General features: G+C 44.0%; 1 protein-coding gene across 1 annotated transcript; it reads right to left on the bottom strand.

The window, feature by feature from the left end:
* Positions 1-16,735: 16,735 nt before the first annotated feature.
* On the bottom strand, positions 16,736-19,065 carry LOC120027310 (transcription factor SOX-4-like). The gene has a single exon (XM_038972232.1). It carries the CDS (start codon positions 18,536-18,538, stop codon positions 17,381-17,383), a length of 1,158 nt encoding a protein of 385 aa, XP_038828160.1. The 5' UTR covers positions 18,539-19,065; the 3' UTR covers positions 16,736-17,380.
* Positions 19,066-22,574: the final 3,509 nt, after the last annotated feature.

Below are 22,574 nucleotides of genomic sequence, written 5' to 3' on the forward strand. Positions count from 1 at the left end.
CCATACCAAATTTGGCAAAGGTACTGCAAATTAAGAAATCATGTGACTAAACTAAATAAACTATACTATGAATAAAAAATAAATGATATAACGAATGATAGTATAAAGCTTAAGAGCACTTTAAATGACATTTTGGGAGAAAGGTAAACTCAAAAAAAGAACAAATAAATTGTGTAAAACGGAGTTTAAATGTATTTGGCTAAGGTGTATATAAACTTCCGACTTCAACTGTATATACTATATTCTATACTATATTCTCTACCGTATCTTAGTCCGTTCCGCTCTGACATCGCTTGTCCATATGTACATAATCTTAATTAATTCCTACTTAGATTTGTTTTTATTGGGTATATGTTATGGCTATTGTTAGATATTACTTGTTAGATAGTACTGCACTGTTGGAGCTAGAAACGCAAGCATTTCGCTACACACGCAATAACATCTGCTAATCACATGTACGTGACCATTACAATTTGATTTGATTTGATGTAGGCTATGCGTCCTGTAGGATGAATCATGAAAGGAGCTTAGCTAGGTTTCATTCAGTTAAATTCCGTTGAATTAATTCAGTTCATTCAGTTGAATTCAGTTCATTCAGTTGAATTCAGTTCATTCAGTTGAATTAATTCAGTTGAATTCAGTTCATTCAGTTGAATTCAGTTCATTCAGTTGAATTAATTCAGTTGAATTCAGTTCATTCGTTCATTTAAAATGAGAGGAAATGCAAAACCTGCACCTGTCGTCATTCTTCTCACTGCTGACCCTGCAAGACACCGTTGTTTCTATCTGATTGAAGAGATGAAGGCAAGACAGGTGTCACGACTCCTACCGAAGGTGGCCTCCCCTTCCTGTTCGGGTGGCGCTCGGCGGTCGTCGTCACCGGCCTACTAGCTGCCACTGATTCCTTTTTCCCTTTTCTGTTTATTGGTTTCACCTGTTTGTGTTTTAGGCTGATTAGTCAGGCTTTATTTACCAGCAGGCCCGCCTACTGGTTGTGCGGGATTGTTTGGTGTACGTGTGTACACGTCTGTGTGTTACGGGTTTCCCGTTTTTATAGGTTTTGCTGGACTGTTTAAGTTCTCCGTGTTTGGGGCATTTGTTTTGGTGTGCGTCCTTTGGTTCGTGGGGTTGGCTTATGTTCATAGTTTTTTTGTGCATTAAAAACTAAGCTGAACTCTCTGCTTCCTGCGCCTGACTTCTCACCCACTACACCCCGGTCGTTACAACAGGCTTATTTTAGGAAACTTTCTGAATGGACATGGAGAATTTGGTGAACTCATACACGCACACCAACACACCTAAAATGACTCAGAAATCAAAGCCACCTGCACCGCATCTCCCTCAGACACATAAGCAAATCACATTTGTCCTTCCCTAAAAACATATTAATTAAAACCTTTCCTTAGCTTCAAATCCTCTCTGTAGGATATGAATATAATAGTCTGTATTATTGGATAATGCTACATCAATGTAGCCTATCAGGGAAATACACTGAGTTGACCAAACATTAAATAATAATACGTTAATATTGAATTTGACCCTTTTGCCCTAAGAACAGCCAGAGGTCATCGGGGCATGGACTCTGACTGCACAAAACATTAAGGACACATCCTCTTTCAATGACATAGACTGACTAGGTGACATAGACCGACTAGGTGACAAAGAACGACTAGGTGACAAAGAACGACTAGGTGACAAAGAATGACTAGGTGACAAAGACCGACTAGGTGACAAAGACCGACTAGGTGACAAAGACTGACTAGGTGACATAGACTGACTAGGTGACAAAGAACGACTAGGTGACATAGACCGACTAGGTGACAAAGACTGACTAGGTGACAAAGAATGACTAGGTGACAAAGACCGACTAGGTGACAAAGACCGACTAGGTGACAAAGACTGACTACGTGACATAGACTGACTAGGTGACAAAGACCGACTAGGTGACAAAGAACGACTAGGTGACAAAGAACGACTAGGTGACAAAGAACGACTAGGTGACAAAGAACGACTAGGTGACATAGACCGACTAGGTGACAAAGACTGACTAGGTGACAAAGAACGACTAGGTGACAAAGAACGACTAGGTGACATAGACTGACTAGGTGACATAGACCGACTAGGTGACATAGACCGACTAGGTGACATAGACCGACTAGGTGACATAGACTGACTAGTTGACATAGACTGACTAGGTGACATAGACCGACTAGGTGACATAGACCGACTAGGTGACATAGACTGACTAGTTGACATAGACTGACTAGGTGACATAGACCGACTAGGTGACATAGACCGACTAGGTGACATAGACTGACTAGTTGACATAGACTGACTAGGTGACATAGACCGACTAGGTGAAAAGCTATGATCCCTTATTGATGTCGCTTGTTAAATCCACTTCAAATCAGTGTAGATGAAGAGGAGGAGACCGGTTAAAGAAGGATGTTTAAACCTTGAGACAATTGAGACATGGATTGTGTATGTGTGCCATTTAGAGGGAGAAGAGGCAAGACAAAATATTTAGGTGCCTTTGAACGGGGTATGGTGGTAGGCGCCAAGCGCACCGGTTTGAATGTGTCAAGAACTGCAATGCAGCTGGGTTTTTCACACTCAATAGTTTCCCGTGTTTATCAAGAATGGTCCACCACCCAAAGGACATCCAGCCAACTTGACACAACTGTGGGAAGCATTGGAATCAACATGGGCCAGAATCCCTGTGGAATGCTTTCAACACCTGGTAGAGTCCATTCCCCGACCCATTGAGGCTGTTCTGAGGGCAAAAGGGGGCCAACTCAATATTAGGAAGGTGTTCCTCATGTTTTTTGCACTCAGTGTACATAAGGTTAGGTCTGTAGGTGCAGAATGTGTTCACACATTCAAACAGGAGTGTTAGGAGTGGAAGCAGAGAAGAATTGTCCTTGACTTCAAGGACTTCTGTGGGGCTGCTGAGTTACAGCACTGTCAGCACTTATACTTTAACTAACCTCCCTTGCCACGCTGTGTGTGTGTGTGTGTGTGTGTGGGGGCGTGTGTGCGTGCGTGTGTGTGTGTGCGTGCTCGTGCATGTGCGTGTGTGTGTGTGTGCGTGCATGTGTGAGTGTGCGTGCGCATGCGTGCGTGTGTGTGCGTGTGTGTGTGTGTGTGTGCGCGTGTGTGTGTGCGAGTGCGTGTGTGTGTGTGTGTATAAAGACACTGCAGGGAAACGGTACAGGGTATAACTCTGTCTGAACTTTAGGGCACTTAGCTGGGCTGTTGTTGAGTAGAGGACACATCAAACTCCCACTCCAGAACTTTCTGCAACACGTCTGTAATGTGCAGGAAATGCAAAGTGTAGTTAAAAACTTTAAAAGGATTCAAAGTTCCCAAATTCCACTTTAACATTTCAGACTTGATTTTCCCTAATAATTTTTTTTATCAAACTCTATAAAAATGTCCATTAATTATATTTTACATAATACTTCATATTTCCGTTTGCTGCAAGACATTTATTGGTCCGGGGCAACAATACTACAAACAAAGCAAGACATTTATTGGTCCGGGGCAACAATACTACAAACAAAGCAAGACATTTATTGGTCCGGGGCAACAACACTTCAAACAAAGCAAGACATTTATTGGTCCGGGGCAACAATACTACAAACAAAGCAAGACATTTATTGGTCCGGGGCAACAATACTACAAACAAAGCAAGACATTTATTGGTCCGGGGCAACAATACTACAAACAAAGTAAGACATTTATTGGTCCGGTGCAACAACTCTACAAACAAAGCAAGACATTTATTGGTCCGGGGCAACAACACTACAAACAAAGCAAGACATTTATTGGTCCGGGGCAACAATACTACAAACAAAGCAAGACATTTATTGGTCCGGGGCAACAATACTACAAACAAAGCAAGACATTTATTGGTCCGGGGCAACAATACTACAAACAAAGCAAGACATTTATTGGTCCGGGGCAACAACACTACAAACAAAGCAAGACATTTATTGGTCCGGGGCAACAACACTACAAACAAAGCAAGACATTTATTGGTCCGGGGCAACAACACTACAAACAAAGCAAGACATTTATTGGTCCGGGGCAACAATACTACAAACAAAGCAAGACATTTATTGGTCCGGGGCAACAATACTACCAGTCTATGGAAGTAACACATCACTCTATGATGCTAATGTATCTATTTGTTACCTTATAATCTCCCTCCTCCTCCTCTGCAACTGCCAGACAGCGTTAAGCCACACAGGTCAATGCCGACTCTGTGTAACTGTCTGCAACAGGATGTTGACGTTGGAAACACAAAAGTAGACCGTATCTGTCCAGGCCTGGTGCTGGAAACATCCATTCAGCCTGAGACGGGCTGTGTTTCAAATGGCACACTATTCCCTAAGTAGAGTTTAGAGCCACAGTCAAAAGTAAGTAGTGCATTATATAGGGAACAGAGTGCCATTTGGGACACAGCCTCAAAACATAATGTAGGATTTATAATTAGTGTGGATGACATCATATCCTAGTGCATCAACTGTGTGTGTGTGTGTGTGTGTGTGTGTGTGTGTGTGTGTGTGTGTGTGTGTGTGTGTGTGTGTGTGTGTGTGTGTGTGTGTGTGTGTGTGTGTGTGTGTGTGCGTGTGCGTGTGCGTGCGTGTTAGTGTGTGTTAGTGTTGAGCGATTAACCGGGCTTTTTTTCTTTCTTTTCTGGACATTAAACAACTAATTGACCTTCAGTACCAGTCAGAAGTTTGGACACACCTACTCATTCAAGGGTTTTTCTTTATTTTTTACTATTTTCTACATTGTAGAATATTAGGGAAGAAATTTAAAACTATGAAATAACACATATGGAATCATGTATTAAGCAAAAATGTTTAAACAAATTAAAATATATTTTCTATTTCAAAGTAGCCATCCTTTGCCTTGATGACAGCGTTGCACACTCTTAACATTCTCTCAACCAGCTTCAGCTGGAATGCTTTTCCAACAGTCTTGAAGGAGTTCCCACATATGCTGAGCACTTGTTGGCTGATTTTCCTTCATTCTGCGGTCCAAGTGTGCTCCCGAGTGGCGCAGCAGTCTAAGGCACTGCATCTCAGTGCAAGAGGCGTCACCACAGTCTCTGGTTTGAATCCAGGCTGTATCACATCCAGCCATGCTTGGGAGTCCCATAGGGCGGTGCACAATTGGCCCAGCATCGTCCGGGTTTGGCCAGGGTAGGCCGTCATTGTAAATAAGAATATGTTCTTAACTGACTTACCTAGTTAAATAAAGGTTAAATAAATAAAATAAACATCTCGATTGGGTTGGCCAGGTCATCTGATGCAGCACTCCATCACTCTTGTTCGAATAGCCCCTGAGGTGTGTTGGGTCATTGTCCTGTTGAAAAACAAATGATAGTCCCACTAAGCCCAAACCAGATGGGATGGCGTAGCCATGCTGGTTAAACGTGCCTTGAATTCTAAATAAATAACAGACAGTGTCACCAGCAATGCACCCCATCATCACACCTCCTCCTCCATGCTTCACGGTGGGAACCACACATGTAGAGATCATCTGTTCACCTATTTCTAAAACTAAAAGCATTGTATTTGGGACAAAACATTCACTAAACCCTAAATCTTGTCGTAAATTGAGCAAGTTGAGGTGACTAAACTGCTTGGAGTAACCCTGGATTGTAAACTGGTCAAAACATATTGATACAACAGTAGCTAAGATGGGGAGAAGTCTGTCTATAATAAAGCACTGCTCTGCCTTCTTAACAACACTATCAACAAGGCAGGTCCTACAGGCCCTGGTTTTGTCGCACCTGGACTACTGTTCAGTTGTTTGGTCAGGTGACACAAAACAGGACTTTGCAATTGGTTCAGAACAGGGCAGCACGGCCGCCTGTTGGATGTACACAGAGAGCTAATATTAATAACATGCATGTCAATCTCTCCTGGCTCAAAATGGAGGAGAGATCGACTTCATCACTGCTTGTATTTATGAGAGGTATTGACATGTTGAATGCACCGAGCTGTCTGTCTAAACTACTGGCACACAGCTCGGACACCCATGCATACCCCACAAGACATGCCACAAGAGGAATCTTCACAGTCCCCAAGTCCAGAACAGACTATGGGAGGCACACAGTACTACATAGAGCCATGACTACATGGAACTCTATTCCACATCAGGTAACTGATGCAGCAGTAGAATTAGATTTATAAAACAGATAAAAATACACCTTATGGAACAGCGGGGACTGTGACGCAACACAAACACAGACACACAGACACACAGACACACAGACACACACACACACAATAACATACGCACTATACATACACATGGATTTAGTACTGTAGATATGTGGTAGTGGTGGAGAAGGGGCCTGAGGGCACACAGTGTGTTGTGAAATCTGTGAATGTATTGTAATGTTTTAAAAATTGTATAAACTGCCTTAATTTTGCTGGACCCCAGAAAGAGTAGCTGCTGCCTTGGCAAATACAAATACCCTTGAATGAGTAGGTGTGTCCAGCTCTCAAATTTGGATTTCCACCGGTCTAATTTCTATTGATCGTGTTTCTTGGCCCAAGCAAGTCTCTTCTTATTATTGGTGTCCTTTAGTAGTGGTTTCTTTACAGCAATTTGACCATGAAGGCCTGATTCACACAGTCTCCTCTGAACAGTTGATGTTGAGATGTGTCTGTTACTTGAACTCTGAACTCTGAGGCTGGTAACTCTAATGAACTTATCCTCTGCAGCAGAGGTAACTCTAGGTCTTCCTTTCCTGTGGCGGTCCTCATTAGAGCCAGTTTTATCATAGCGCTTGATGGTTTTTGCGACTGCACTTGAAGAAACTTTCAAAGTTCTTGAAATTTTCCGGGTTGACTGACCTTCATGTCTTAAAGTAATGATGGACTGTCGTTTCTCTTTGCTACTTTGAGCTGTTAGTGTCATAATATGACCAAATAGGGCTATCTTCTGTATACCACCCCTACCTTGTCAAAACACAATTTATTGGCTCAAAGAAGGAAAGAAATTCCACAAAGTAACTTTTAACAAGGCACACCTGTTAATTGAAATGCATTCCAGGTGATTACCTCATGAAGCTGGTTGAGAAAATGCCAAGAGTGTGCAAAGCTGTCATCAAGGCAAAGGGTGGCTGCTTTGAAGAATCTCAAATCTCAAATATATTTTGATTTGTTTAACACTTTTTTGGTTACTACATGATTCCAAATGTGTTATTTCGTAGTTTTGATGTCTTCACTATTATTTGACAATGTAGAAAATAGTGAAAATAAAGAAAAACCCTTGAATGATTTGGTGTGTCCAAACTTTGGACCGGTAGTGTACGTCAGTTCAATGACTTGAATTCCATTTAGTGTGTTTTTTTTTCCGTTTCTCTATAGAGAAATCAAATCACTAGAGAAATCACGTCAAGAACTATGTGGGACGCTGGACTGAAGGGAGTTGTAGTTTTCACAACCTACTATAGTTCAGCACAAAAATGTGGTATTTAACTACAATGACCATAATCCATTTCGCCTGTTTTTTCCATCTCAGACCCCGCCCACATGTCAGCTCCAGCAGCTAAGCACGATTCAATGTATTTAACTTTTTCTTTCTTTTATAAAATTGGCATCTGATGTTTCAAGCGTTCATGTCCATCTGCATGAATTAGATTATTTCAGTTATTATCCTAAAAATTAGAGAAAAAAGTTATTTTCACGAACAATTAAGTATTTTTCTCTTTGTGAGTGTGACTCCAATCCAGACGGTCTGTGCTGCCTGTTCCTCATTAAATACAGTCTGAGCTGCCTGTTCCTTATTAAATACAGTCTGAGCTGCCTGTTCCTCATTAAAGATAGTCTGAGCTGCCTGTTCCTCATTAAATACAGTCTGAGCTGCCTGTTCCTCATTAAATAAAATCTGAGCTGCCTGTTCCTCATTAAATACAGTCTGAGCTGCCTGTTCCTCATTAAATACAGTCTGAGCTGCCTGTTCCTTATTAAAGATAGTCTGAGCTGCCTGTTCCTCATTAAATACAGTCTGAGCTGCCTGTTCCTCATTAAATACAGTCTGAGCTGCCTGTTGCTCATTAAAGATAGTCTGAGCTGCCTGTTCCTCATTAAATACAGTCTGAGCTGCCTGTTGCTCATTAAAGATAGTCTGAGCTGCCTGTTCCTCATTAAATACAGTCTGAGCTGCCTGTTCCTCATTAAATACAGTCTGAGCTGCCTGTTCCTCATTAAAGATAGTCTGAGCTGCCTGTTCCTCATTAAATACAGTCTGAGCTGCCTGTTCCTCATTATTTACAGTATGAGCTGCCTGTTCCTCATTAAATACAGTCTGAGCTGCCTGTTCCTCATTAAATACAGTCTGAGCTGCCTGTTCCTCATTAAAGATAGTCTGAGCTGCCTGTTCCTCATTAAAGATAGTCTGAGCTGCCTGTTCCTCATTAAAGATAGTCTGAGCTGCCTGTTCCTCATTAAAGATAGTCTGAGCTACCTGTTCCTCATTAAATACAGTCTGAGCTGCCTGTTCCTCATTAAATACAGTCTGAGCTGCCTGTTCCTCATTAAATACAGTCTGAGCTGCCTGTTCCTCATTAAATACAGTCTGAGCTTCCTGTTCCTCATTAAAGATAGTTTGAGCTGCCTGTTCCTCATTAAAGATAGTCTGAGCTGCCTGTTCCTCACTAAATACAGTCTGAGCTGCCTGTTCCTCATTAAATACAGTCTGAGCTGCCTGTTCCTCATTAAATACAGTCTGAGCTGCCTGTTCCTCATTAAATACAGTCTGAGCTTCCTGTTCCTCATTAAAGATAGTCTGAGCTGCCTGTTTCTCATTAAATACAGTCTGAGCTGCCTGTTCCTCATTAAATACAGTCTGAGCTGCCTGTTCCTCATTAAAGATAGTCTGAGCTGCCTGTTCCTCATTAAATACAGTCTGAGCTGCCTGTTCCTCATTATTTACAGTATGAGCTGCCTGTTCCTCATTAAATACAGTCTGAGCTGCCTGTTCCTCATTAAATACAGTCTGAGCTGCCTGTTCCTCATTAAAGATAGTCTGAGCTGCCTGTTCCTCATTAAAGATAGTATGAGCTGCCTGTTCCTCATTAAAGATAGTCTGAGCTACCTGTTCCTCATTAAATACAGTCTGAGCTGCCTGTTCCTCATTAAATACAGTCTGAGCTGCCTGTTCCTCATTAAATACAGTCTGAGCTGCCTGTTCCTCATTAAATACAGTCTGAGCTTCCTGTTCCTCATTAAAGATAGTTTGAGCTGCCTGTTCCTCATTAAATACAGTCTGAGCTGCCTGTTCCTCATTAAATACAGTCTGAGCTGCCTGTTCCTCATTAAATACAGTCTGAGCTGCCTGTTCCTCATTAAAGACAGTCTGAGCTGCCTGTTCCTCATTAAATACAGTCTGAGCTGCCTGTTGCTCATTAAAGATAGTATGAGCTGCCTGTTCCTCATTAAATACAGTCTGAGCTGCCTGTTGCTCATTAAAGATAGTCTGAGCTGCCTGTTCCTCATTAAATGCAGTCTGAGCTGCCTGTTCCTCATTAAATACAGTCTGAGCTGCCTGTTCCTCATTAAAGATAGTCTGGGCTGCCTGTTCCTCATTAAAGATAGTCTGAGCTGCCTGTTCCTCATTAAATAAAGTCTGAGCTGCCTGTTCCTCATTAAATACAGTCTGAGCTGCCTGTTCCTCATTAAATACAGTCTGAGCTGCCTGTTCCTCATTAAAGATAGTCTGAGCTGCCTGTTCCTCATTAAAAATAGTCTGAGCTGCCTGTTCCTCATTAAATACAGTCTGAGCTGCCTGTTCCTCATTAAAGATAGTCTGAGCTGCCTGTTCCTCATTAAAGATAGTCTGAGCTGCCTGTTCCTCACTAAATACAGTCTGAGCTGCCTGTTCCTCATTAAATACAGTCTGAGCTGCCTGTTCCTCATTAAATACAGTCTGAGCTGCCTGTTCCTCATTAAATACAGTCTGAGCTGCCTGTTCCTCATTAAAGATAGTCTGAGCTGCCTGTTCCTCATTAAAGATAGTCTGAGCTGCCTGTTCCTCACTAAATACAGTCTGAGCTGCCTGTTCCTCATTAAATACAGTCTGAGCTGCCTGTTCCTCATTAAATACAGTCTGAGCTGCCTGTTCCTCATTAAATACAGTCTGAGCTTCCTGTTCCTCATTAAAGATAGTCTGAGCTGCCTGTTTCTCATTAAATACAGTCTGAGCTGCCTGTTCCTCATTAAATACAGTCTGAGCTGCCTGTGCCTCATTAAATACAGTCTGAGCTGCCTGTTCCTCATTAAAGATAGTCTGAGCTGCCTGTTCCCCATTAAAGATAGTCTGAGCTGCCTGTTCCTTATTTAAATACAGTCTGAGCTGCCTGTTCCTCATTAAAGATAGTCTGAGCTGCCTGTTCCTTATTAAATACAGTCTGAGCTTCCTGTTCCTCATTAAAGATAGTCTGAGCTGCGTGTTCCTCATTAAATACAGTCTTAGCTGCCTGTTCCTCATTAAATACAGTCTGAGCTGCCTGTTCCTCATTAAATACAGTCTGAGCTGCCTGTTCCTTATTAAAGATAGTCTGAGCTGCCTGTTCCTTATTAAATACAGTCTGAGCTGCCTGTTGCTCATTAAATACAGTCTGAGCTGCCTGTTCCTCATTAAAGATAGTCTGAGCTGCCTGTTCCTCATTAAATACAGTCTGAGCTGCCTGTTGCTCATTAAATACAGTCTGAGCTGCCTGTTGCTCATTAAATACAGTCTGTGCTGCCTGTTCCTCATTAAAGATAGTCTGAGCTGCCTGTTCCTTATTAAAATACAGTCTGAGCTGCCTGTTCCCCATTAAAGATAGTCTGAGCTGCCTGTTCCTCATTAAATACAGTCTGAGCTGCCTGTTCCCCATTAAATACAGTCTGAGCTGCCTGTTCCTCATTAAATACAGTCTGAGCTGCCTGTTCCCCATTAAAGATAGTCTGAGCTGCCTGTTCCTCATTAAATACAGTCTGAGCTGCCTGTTCCTCATTAAATACAGTCTGAGCTGCCTGTTCCCCATTAAAGATAGTCTGAGCTGCCTGTTCCTCATTAAATACAGTCTGAGCTGCCTGTTCCTCATTAAAGATAGTCTGAGCTGCCTGTTCCTCATTAAATATAGTCTTAGCTGCCTGTTCCTCATTAAATACAGTCTGAGCTGCCTGTTCCTCATTAAAGACAGTCTGAGCTGCCTGTTCCTCATTAAATACAGTCTGAGCTGCCTGTTCCTTATTAAAGATAGTCTGTGCTGCCTGTTGCTTATTAAATACAATCTGTGTAATGACCCTCACCATTCTCTGTCCTAGGCTATGTCCCAAATGGCGCCCTATTCCCTGTGTAGTGCACTACTTTTGACCAGGCCTAGAGTCATAGAGGTCTGGCCATAGGGATCTGGTCTAAAGTAGTTGGGGATACATTGGGGATACGGGTGGGACTCAGACCGATCCGTAATTTTTTTTGCATGACACAAATACATGTTACGTAAAAAACTTTCATCAAGAGGAATATTATACTAATTCAATTGACATTACCCTCCTAGAGATGTCCACCTGTTGCTTTCACGTCTCTGCTCTCCATAACACACACTGAGGGAAATGATTAGTCTCCGGTGGAATAGGGCATTGATGAATCCACACTAAATATTATACCTCTGGGTGGGTCTCTCTCCTTATTCAACTGTCTCTGTCTCTAACCCTTAATGAATCCACACTAAATATTATACCTCTGGGTGGGTCTCTCTCCTTATTCAACTGTCTCTGTCTCTGTCTCTAACCCTTAATGAATCCACACTAAATATTATACCTCTGGGTGGGTCTCTCTCCTTATTCAACTGTCTCTGTCTCTAACCCTTAATGAATCCACACTAAATATTATACCTCTGGGTGGGTCTCTCTCCTTATTCAACTGTCTCTGTCTCTAACCCTTAATGAATCCACACTAAATATTATACCTCTGGGTGGGTCTCTCTCCTTATTCAACTGTCTCTGTCTCTGTCATTAGATTCAGGAGACAAATGAATAAATCCAGAAGGAATGAATTGAATTTAGGAGGCAGAAGGCAGTCTCTGGCACAATCCACTAGAATAGACAGAACACACACACCCAATTACACACACACACACACACACACACACACACACACACACACACACACACACACACACACACACACACACACACACACACACACACACACACACACACACACACACACACACACACACACAGAAATGGGGTCCCCAGTGAATTGTGCGTGGCCTCCTTGGTCTTCGATACAGTGTTGCCATGGTAGCCACGTTTTCTCCACATGGCAAATCAGAGAGAGGAGAGAGAATCCACTCCTATTGATGTAGGGTTAGGGAATCAGAGAGAGGATCCACTCCTATTGATGTAGGGTTAGGGAATCAGAGAGGGGAGAGAGGATCTACTCCTATTGATGTAGGGTTAGGGAATCAGAGAGAGGATTCACTCCTATTGATGTAGGGTTAGGGAATCAGAGAGAGGATCCACTCCTATTGATGTAGGGTTAGGGAATCAGAGAGGGGAGAGAGGATCTACTCCTATTGATGTAGGGTTAGGGAATCAGAGAGAGGATCCACTCCTATTGATGTAGGGTTAGGGAATCAGAGAGGGGAGAGAGGATCTACTCCAATTGATGTAGAGTTAGGGAATCAGAGAGGGGAGAGAGGATCTACTCCTATTGATGTAGGGTTAGGGAATCAGAGAGAGGATCTACTTCTATTGATGTAGGGTTAGGGAATCAGAGAGGGGAGAGAGGATCTACTCCTATTGATGTAGGGTTAGGGAATCAGAGAGAGGATCCACTCCTATTGATGTAGGGTTAGGGAATCAGAGAGGGGAGAGAGGATCTACTCCTATTGATTTAAGGTGTAATACTGGATTCAGCTTAACACACAAAGAAACCTCCTGTTCTCCTCTAAGAGTAGGAATTAATTTGTGTACCCTGTTGTTCTTCATTTAATACTTCTAGGTTGGACTGTGATGATGGTTTGGTCCCAGAGCTCAGTCGTGATTGGTTCTGGATCACCAACGAAAAAGTGTCAAAGGAAGGACGTTTGGATGTGGCTTCAAACCCAATCAGCGCAATCTAAATATCATCGACAGAAAACATTAAAACAGTTTAGTAGGTCGAAAATGTGGGAAACATTAATTTTGTTTGACCATGCTGTAGGTCATGTAACTGTTTTTTACATGCAATATATTTTGTAGACTTCACAGGACAAATGTTGTCTCTATGGTGTTGCAATGAAACAAAGGTGTGGTGTAATTTATTCTGCCACCGTGTCTTCTTAGTGTCTCGTCCTTTAGGCCTGTATATCACGGTGTCAAGGCATATGAACTAACAGGTTATAGAGCAAACAACACAATTACCACAACACATAGGTTGTACTAAAGCGTTTCCCCCCTGACGTGGCTTCCCCGGCGATTGTACCCAAACACTGTTACTGCTTGGCTTCCCCGGTGATTGTACCCAAACACTGTTACTGCTTGGCTTCCCCGGTGATTGTACCCAAACACTGTTACTGCTTGGCTTCCCCGGTGATTGTACCCAAACACTGTTACTGCTTGGCTTCCCCGGTGATTGTACCCAAACACTGTTACTGCTTGGCTTCCCCGGTGATTGTACCCAAACACTGTTACTGCTTGGCTTCCCCGGTGATTGTACCCAAACACTGTTACTGCTTGGCTTCCCCGGTGATTGTACCCAAACTGTAACGGCAGTCTACTTCGTCCTCCTCCTCAGACGAGGAGAGGCGAGAAGGATCAGAGGACCAATGTGCAGCGTGGTAATTTGACATAATGAATTTAATTAGACAAAACAAAAACATTATACAAACTGACAAAACACACTAACCGTCACAGTCCCGTGTAGCACCAACACTGACACAGGAACAATCACCCACCAACAAACAGTGAGAACAACCTACCTTAATATGGTTCTCAATCAGAGGAAACGTCAAACACCTGCCTCTAATTGAGAACCATATCAGGCCACACATTAACCCCAACATAGAAACACAACGCATAGAATACCCACCCCAACTCACGCCCTGACCAACTAAACACATACAAAACAACAGAAAACAGGTCAGGAACGTGACACAAACACTGTTACTGCTTGGCTTCCCCGGTGATTGTACCCAAACACTGTTACTGCTTGGCTTCCCCGGGATTGTACCCAAACACTGTTACTGCTTGGCTTCCCCGGTGATTGTACCCAAACACTGTTACTGCTTGGCTTCCCCGGGATTGTACCCAAACACTGTTACTGCTTGGCTTCCCCGGTGATTGTACCCAAACACTGTTACTGCTTGGCTTCCCCGGTGATTGTACCCAAACACTGTTACTGCTTGGCTTCCCCGGTGATTGTACCCAAACACTGTTACTGCTTGGCTTCCCCGGTGATTGTACCCAAACACTGTTACTGCTTGGCTTCCCCGGTGATTGTACCCAAACACTGTTACTGCTTGGCTTCCCCGGTGATTGTACCCAAACACTGTTACTGCTTGGCTTCCCCGGTGATTGTACCCAAACACTGTTACTGCTTGGCTTCCCCGGGGATTGTACCCAAACACTGTTACTGCTTGGCTTCCCCGGGGATTGTACCCAAACACTGTTACTGCTTGGCTTCCCCGGCGATTGTACCCAAACACTGTTACTGCTTGGCTTCCCCGGCGATTGTACCCAAACACTGTTACTGCTTGGCTTCCCCGGGGATTGTACCCAAACACTGTTACTGCTTGGCTTCCCCGGGGATTGTACCCAAACACTGTTACTGCTTGGCTTCCCCGGGGATTGTACCCAAACACTGTTACTGCTTGGCTTCCCCGGTGATTGTACCCAAACACTGTTTCTGCCATCAAATCAACACAAAGAGATTCAGTTCCAGCTGATTTTATTTCCTTCTTGAAAAAACAAACGAACAAACAAACAAATAAACATTTTCTGTACAGAGGTCTGAGGCAGTCGTTGACCCGATTGGCTGGCGTTGAGTTCTATATTCAAATGAGTTATGGTATGATTGGAGGAAACATGATCATACACACAGCATATTGCACAAATGAAAAAAACAAAATAAAGAAAAATAAAATGGTATAAAGAGAGACATTCCTGGACCAATCATCTTTAACATCAGAATGTCGAAAGATGGCAATTTTAGTGCCTGTCATTGACCATTATACATAAATCATAGACACAATCTTATCTGCCTTATAATACAGTCAATAAACATAAATATCTTCAATTGATATTATTATTATTTTTAAATCTTAAACACAACAGCTTTACATATACCTGAATCTGAAATACAAATGCTAATTTGCCATGCCATAATATAGGAAAACAATTTGCTAGTAAGTAAGCCAACAGGTAGAAAAAAACCTTACTAAATATTCTTATTATGCAATTGCACAATGATAGACAATCAAAGCACTCCCTCCATCTCCCTCCACCTCCCTCCACCTCCCTCCATCTCCCTCCACCTCCCTCCATCTCCCTCCATATCCCTCCACCTCCCTCCACCTCCCTCCATCTCTCTCCATATGTCCACCTCCCTCCACCTCCCTCCATCTCTCTCCATCTCCCTCCACCTCCCTCCATCTCCCTCCATCTCCCTCCATCTCCCTCTGACTCAGATAGGCATTTAGAATGAGTGAGTATCACATTCCATCCAGTGGTTTGAAATCAAACATATCACCATAAAAGCATACAGATGTTTTCACTCAATCCAACAGCATCTCTCTCTCTCTCTCTAACAGTTCTGATATAGCTTGGGTACCAGTCTGTTTGTGCCATCATGCCACTTCTTTTGCAAGGTCTTAACATGACAGCGCAAACAGATTGGGTCCAGGTTATCCAACCCCACTGTAGAAACGCAGTGACTGGGTGCAGATGATGCTCCAGTGTAGTAGTGAGTGAGTTTGTTTTCCTCGGCTGGTGAAATATAGACACTGTGCCTTTAAGAAGCATGTGGCGTGATACTATCAAAGCGTAAACATAGTATAGGGAGCAGATTGTGTGACAACGGACCCTCTGGCTTCGAAGACAGAAACCAACCAAAAAATCCACCGGCATCACTCCTTAGATCTCCTACAAAAATACACGTATAGAAAATGACACACTGAGTTCTCCTTTAAAAAGTCAGAGATATTAACATTCAAATAAGATAGACGTCTAGCCCTTCCGCAGAGGGATACAGACAGGTGCATGGCTTACACATAACCGAGACCTATTATACGATAACAATACTTCAAAGTATAAAAAACACACAAAAAAACATGTTCGGCTGGTATAAATACATCGATATAAAAAAAACTTAATCTGATATAGAATAACTACAAAGTCAGAAGCACTAGGAGTTGCGCAGTACAGAAAATGGTCCTGAAATGTACAAGTTTTCAGACACAAGATTCTGAGTTTAAGTTGTTATTAATTAAAAGTCCTGCCGTTGAGAGGAAAGCTGGTGATTGTGAACTGTGTTCTGTGGTTACACACACACACACACACACACACACACACACACACACACACACACACACACACACACACACACACACACACACACACACACACACACACGCAAGCACACGCACACACGCACGCACGCACACACACACACACACTCAGCGCTGTAATCACATTGTCATAAACATTATTATTCAGGTTCATCAATACTCCACAGGTCTGCGTGTTTGCTGTTATTTATTATTCTAAGCTTCAGTAAAGAAAAACAAACCCTGAATATTAACTCCATAAACATCATCAACACAGGCGGGAAAATAACCCGACTGGGTCACTTATAAAACGTTCGACCCCCCTTTGCAACGTCAAGCTCTCCGAAAAATGTACTTTATTCGTACAGTCATCATCACCATCAGCCAGAAAAAACGTCCTTCTGCGACCCGGTTGAACGCTTCCGTTCAGTAAGTCCGTCTGTGTGTCACTCCTAAACAGAGGCGGGATCAGAGGGAGTGAGAAAGGATTTATCCCGTCTCCAAAATGCAAGCTAAGCACTTTATTTCCGGCTGGTCTGCGCACTAAGGCAGCAATGCGCCCAGTGCCTGTCCCAATTGGTGTCTTTGATCCCTGTCAATACGCACAAGATGAAACATATGCTGTTCTTATGCACAACACCATGCCTGAATTACCTAAACACATGTCTGTCAAATTAGGCTATTCTTTTCCGGAACGCAGGAGAATTTTTTGGTGCACGTTTCACTCCCCAATAATCTGAATGTCTGAAGATTCTCACGGGGTTTAAGAAGCAAAGGGGTTCTCTTTTCCTTATTTTCTCTGTGCGTTTTCTTTTCTCTCCTTCTCTCTGCCGCTCAGTAGGTGAAGACCAGGTTGGAGATGGTGGACTCCAGCCAGTCTCCCGAGATCATCTCGCTGACCTCTGGGGTGCAGTAGTCGGGGAAGTCAAAGTGAGATCCCGCCCCGCACTCCCCGAAGCTCCAGTCCAGATCCCTGTCCAGCTCCGACACACACGGCCCCATGCTGCCCAGAGACGTGCTCTTAAACCCAGGGCTCGGCTGTAGCTCGAACCGCTCATCCTCCTGCTCTTCATCCGAGGAAGAAGAAAGGGAGGAGGAAGAGGAGTGAGAGGCGGACGGGGTTGGAGAGGACGCACGTGTATACCTGAGGCGGGCCTTTGATGATGAGGATGATGAAGGGTTAGTGGAGCGCGCTTTGCTAGTCCCCGTCACCTGGTCATCGTACAGGCTCATCGGGTCACTGGACTCAGCCGAGCTGCTCAGGGCAGGACTCCCAGGGACTCCCACAGAGGGTGGCTCGCTGTCCAAGCTCCCTCCCCCGCCAAACATGTAGCCGCGCCTGGCTGGCTTGTCTGGTATCTGTCTGGCGCTAGTCACTGACCTGGATTTGTAGAGTGTGTGGTGATCCGCAGAAGACGCACACTCCGGCCCCTGGGTAGGCAGCTTGCCGCTCCCCTGTCCCTGCTTGTGCGCTCTGCTGGCCCCCATAGACCCAGAGCTTTTTTTCAAGGAGGATTTTGACCCCCCGCTCCTATCCGCTCCTTTCTCTCCTCTCTCTCCCCGCTCTGTCTTGGTACTGGGTGTCTTAACCTTCTTCCTTGGACGGTACTTGTAGTCAGGGTAGTCGGCCATGTGCTTGAGCCTCAGACGCTCTGCTTCCCGGATGAAGGGGATCTTGTCTGTGTCTTTGAGTAGTTTCCAGCGCTTGCCCAGCCTCTTGGAGATCTCCGCGTTGTGCATGTCCGGGCTCTGCTCCATGATCTTTCTCCTCTCGATCTGAGACCACACCATAAACGCGTTCATCGGTCTCTTGATGTGTCCCGTGGGGGTTTTACACCAGGCGACGTTGCCTCGGTCCCCTCCGTTGGAGGATAGCGGAGACCCGGGAGTCGGGGACGCGTCCATGTCCAAGTCCATATCCCCGGTATCGGTGGAGTCACCGCCGGGAGAGAAGGGATCCGTGCTCTCTGCGTGGCTGATGTGCTGTACCATCGTTTCTCTTTCTTTCCTTCTCTGTCTCTCGGTTAGACAGGAAACCTAATTTAAAAAAAAGTGCTATTCAGAATTATGTTGTTATGGTGTGAAGTGCGTAAAAGTTGCCAATGTTATATCATCAGAGTTTTGTTTCAGTCGCTCAAGAAATGTATGTTTATGTAACCACACAGACTGAATGTGTAAAAGTTATTGCAAGTCTCCTCTCTCTTTCTTTGCAGTACTCTGTCTGATCAGTCCGTTTTGGAGACACTGTGTACTTAGTCTCCGGTGCGCGTATATCTTCCAAAAAAGACGCACGAAATAACAAGTTCAAACTTCAACGTTCTGCACTCAAACGTTCAACTTCCAGTGCGACTGAAAACTCGCCCTGTGATACCAAGAACACTTCGCTGCTGAAAACAACTCTGTAACTTTCCTATGAGATGTTTAATATCGCTGTCTGCGCAGCTCGCCTGAGCAGTAAGAGAACCATGTGGAAGAATGGAAGTGTCGCACTTTTTCATAGTCCCCTTTTTCCTTATCGGTCTGCCAGTATACTGTAAACATAACGTTCAACGCCACACACTTTTATATCCCCTCCCGAGAAATAAAAGCCATTCTAAACAGCCAATCACGGGCTGTCTCTATCCTGTTTTGGGCCAAAACCACTCCCCGCCGGCGTCCATTGGCTGAATAAACCGTGTAATAATAATCGGAGTGTGCAATGAGCGTTCGTGTATCTGACCTCATTTCTGTCTGACTGTCTGAACCGCTGGTCTGAAGCGAACTGAGAGGCACAAGTTATTTGCAGTCCTTTCTCTGCCGCCTTTCTCAATAATAAGACCCATGCTTTATACAAACACATGCATTTGTTCAATTTAATGCGGATTCTGGATTTAGGTCGTGTAATATGAATCATATAAACAAGAAGAGAAAGTAAAACAATTTCAGTCAATATAATTAAATGACGTACTATTAAACCAAAGCCAGTCTTAACAGTGATCGAACATTATTAGATAATAGACATTTAAAAAATTAACAGATATTTCTTTAAGTAACCTATTATTAATTAAATCCCATAAAAGTACCCATTAGATAAATCATAAGCGAAATATCCATATTGATTGTTGATCTAACAGCTTGGTTATTGTTTGTGAGCACATGGTCCCTATAGCATGCAGTACCATCAGCTCATAGCGCCGTTGTTATTGCTCTGTCTCGCTCATCTCTGCGTTCTTGCTGGTTGGGCGGCAGACAGCGGATTCTGCCCACGGGTATAGCCCCCCAGAGTGTCTCTGTCCTGCGCAACCGAAGGCCCTGACACCCCGGCGAGGTGGCAGTCCTTGTTTTTGCATCGGTTGTGCGTTCCACAGCATCGCTAGATGTCAGCGTAGAGCCAGAGAGAAAATGATTCATGTTTTCCTCATAAGTGTGATACATTTGTGTGTGTGTGTGTGTGTTTTGTATCTTGTGTGTGTGCGCACGGCAAGCTCCTACATAAATCATACATTTTAATATGAATTCCTTGTCACTCTGTCATCGTCGCGATGCGTTTACTAGTTTGTTTATCTCTCATCAAGGATATTTACACCCATCTCCTTTTTTTAGACAGATTAAGCCATACCGATTTTATTTAGATATTATATTTATTTAAAATACACAATCCTAGTGTGTGAGAGTTGAAGCCAATTCCTTATGTGGTTAGTATGCAGGATAACTGAAGCGGTGTGTCATCGTTCCGTTTCTTGTTAACTCCAAAGCTGCTCTGGCCGTTCTGGCACACGCCTCTCCAGATACACGAACTGGACGCGCTGAGATATACCTGTGTTTGCGCGGGCTTCTACTCTGATATCGTTGCTGTATTGATTCATTGATCACGTAGTGATTGTACACGCATATAACCCACCATTCACAGCAATAAGACACTATTAATACACGAGTCTATTTTCTGCATTTTCTGGAAACAGCAAATGACACAGAGATAGATTTTCACTTCCTGCTTATAAGAACACAAAACATACTGCGCACCTGTTGTCAGTTTAATAAGAGCGGGTAACTGATGGGTGTTTACCGAACAGTCAAACACACCCTATTCTAACGAAGTGGTTAACACACACGCACGCGCACGCGCACACACACTCGGCAAGCACGAACGCACACACACGATACACCAGCCTAGCTGTTTAACTACGACAGTCAACAGTGTAACACCAATACCTGCCAGGTTATTCACCAAGCTTTACCTGGTAAAATGACCTCCTGGCTTCTGAAACCTGTTTGACAAAATAATATTGACTGGTTCCCAAATGGCATCCTATTCCCTTTATAGTGCACTACTTTTTGACTGGGGCCCATAAGTTAGTGCACTGTGTAAGGACTAGCGTGGTATTTGGGACTGACACCCTGCTATACACTGGATTTAGTTAGCTGTTATTCTCCGTGAGTAGCCGACACAGCCAATCGGTGAACAACAGTCACTTCTATGCAGGGCTGCTTTACTGCACGATTCCCATGGACAGTTAGATAGACAGAGTTACTCATTAAATAGGTTTCCCGTCCCACTTAACTGCCTAAGATTGACGCGGCCAATTTGAACCTAAGGTCGAACACAATGGGGCTTTTGAGTGTGTGCCTGCGTGCGTGTGTGTGTGTCTGTGTGTCTGTGTGTGTGTGTGTGTGTGTGTGTGTGTGTGTGTGTGTGTGTGTGTGTGTGTGTGTGTGTGTGTGTGTGTGTGTGTGTGTGTGTGTGTGTATGTGTGTATGTCTCTGTGTGTATGTGTGTGTGTGTGTGTGTGTGTGTGTGTGTGTGTGTGTGTGTGTGTGTGTGTGTGTGTGTGTGTGTGTGTGTGTGTGTGTGTGTGTCTGTGTGTGTGTGTGTGTGTGTGTCTCTGTGTGTGTGTGTGTGTGTGTGTGTGTGTGTGTGTGTGTGTGTGTGTGTGTGTGTGTGTGTGTGTGTGTGTGTGTGTGTGTGTGTGTGTGTGTGTATGTCTGTGTGTGTGTGTGTGTGTGTATGTCTGTGTGTGTGTGTGTGTGTGTGTGTGTCTGTGTGTGTGTGTGTGTGTGTGTGTGTGTGTGTGTGTGTGTGTGTGTGTGTGTGTGTGTGTGTGTGTGTGTGTGTGTGTGTGTGTCTCTGTGTGTGTGTGTGTGTGTATATGTGTGTCTCTGTGTGTGTGTGTGTGTGTGTGTGTATGTGTGTGTGTCTGTGTGTGTGTGTGTGTGTGTGTTTTACTGTTTAACTGAGTGAAGGGAAAAACACTAATTCAGTTTTAACAGGTTCATTCAAACACGTTCTGCCTTTTCTGTGTGCTCTGAGTCAGAGACAGACGGCATGTTCTGACTGATGTATGAAGGTGGAAGACAGCGCAGTTCTCCACGCTCTGGTACTGTTACCACATTTTAAATAAAGGATCCTTCCTTCCTTCAGAAATAAACAAATATAGGACGGAGAACAAAGGAGGCAGAGGGAGATCAGAGAGAGGAAGGAGACAGAGGGAGATCAGAGAGAGGAAGGAGACAGAGGGAGATCAGAGAGAGGAAAGAGAACGGAGGGAGATCAGAGAGAGGAAGGAGACAGACGGAGATCAGAGAGAGGAAGGAGGCAGAGGGAGATCAGAGAGAGGAAAGAGAACGGAGGGAGATCAGAGAGAGGAAGGAGGCAGAGGGAGATCAGAGAGAGGAAGGAGACAGAGGGAGATCAGAGAGAGGAAAGAGAACGGAGGGAGATCAGAGAGAGGAAGGAGACAGAAGGGAGATCAGAGACAGGAAGGAGACAGAGGGAGATCAGAGAGAGGAAGGAGACAGACAGAAATCAGAGAGAGGAAGGAGACAGAGGGAGATCAGAGAAAGGAAGGAGCCAGAGGGAGATCAGAGAGAGGAAGGAGGCAGAGGGAGATCAGAGAGAGGAAGGAGGCAGAGGGAGATCAGAGAGAGGAAGGAGACAGAGAGAGATCAGAGAGAGGAAGTAGACAGAGGGAGATCAGAAAGAGGAAGGAGACAGAGGGAGATCAGAGAGAGGAAGGAGACAGACGGAGATCAGAGAGAGGAAGGAGACAGA

The sequence above is a fragment of the Salvelinus namaycush genome, chromosome 32 (assembly GCF_016432855.1).
Source record: "Salvelinus namaycush isolate Seneca chromosome 32, SaNama_1.0, whole genome shotgun sequence".
Taxonomy (NCBI): Eukaryota; Metazoa; Chordata; class Actinopteri; order Salmoniformes; family Salmonidae; genus Salvelinus; species Salvelinus namaycush.

Bases quoted from the DNA above. Each gene is read 5' to 3' on its own strand.
- LOC120027310 (XM_038972232.1), bottom strand. From the start codon at position 18,538: ATGGTACAGCACATCAGCCACGCAGAGAGCACGGATCCCTTCTCTCCC.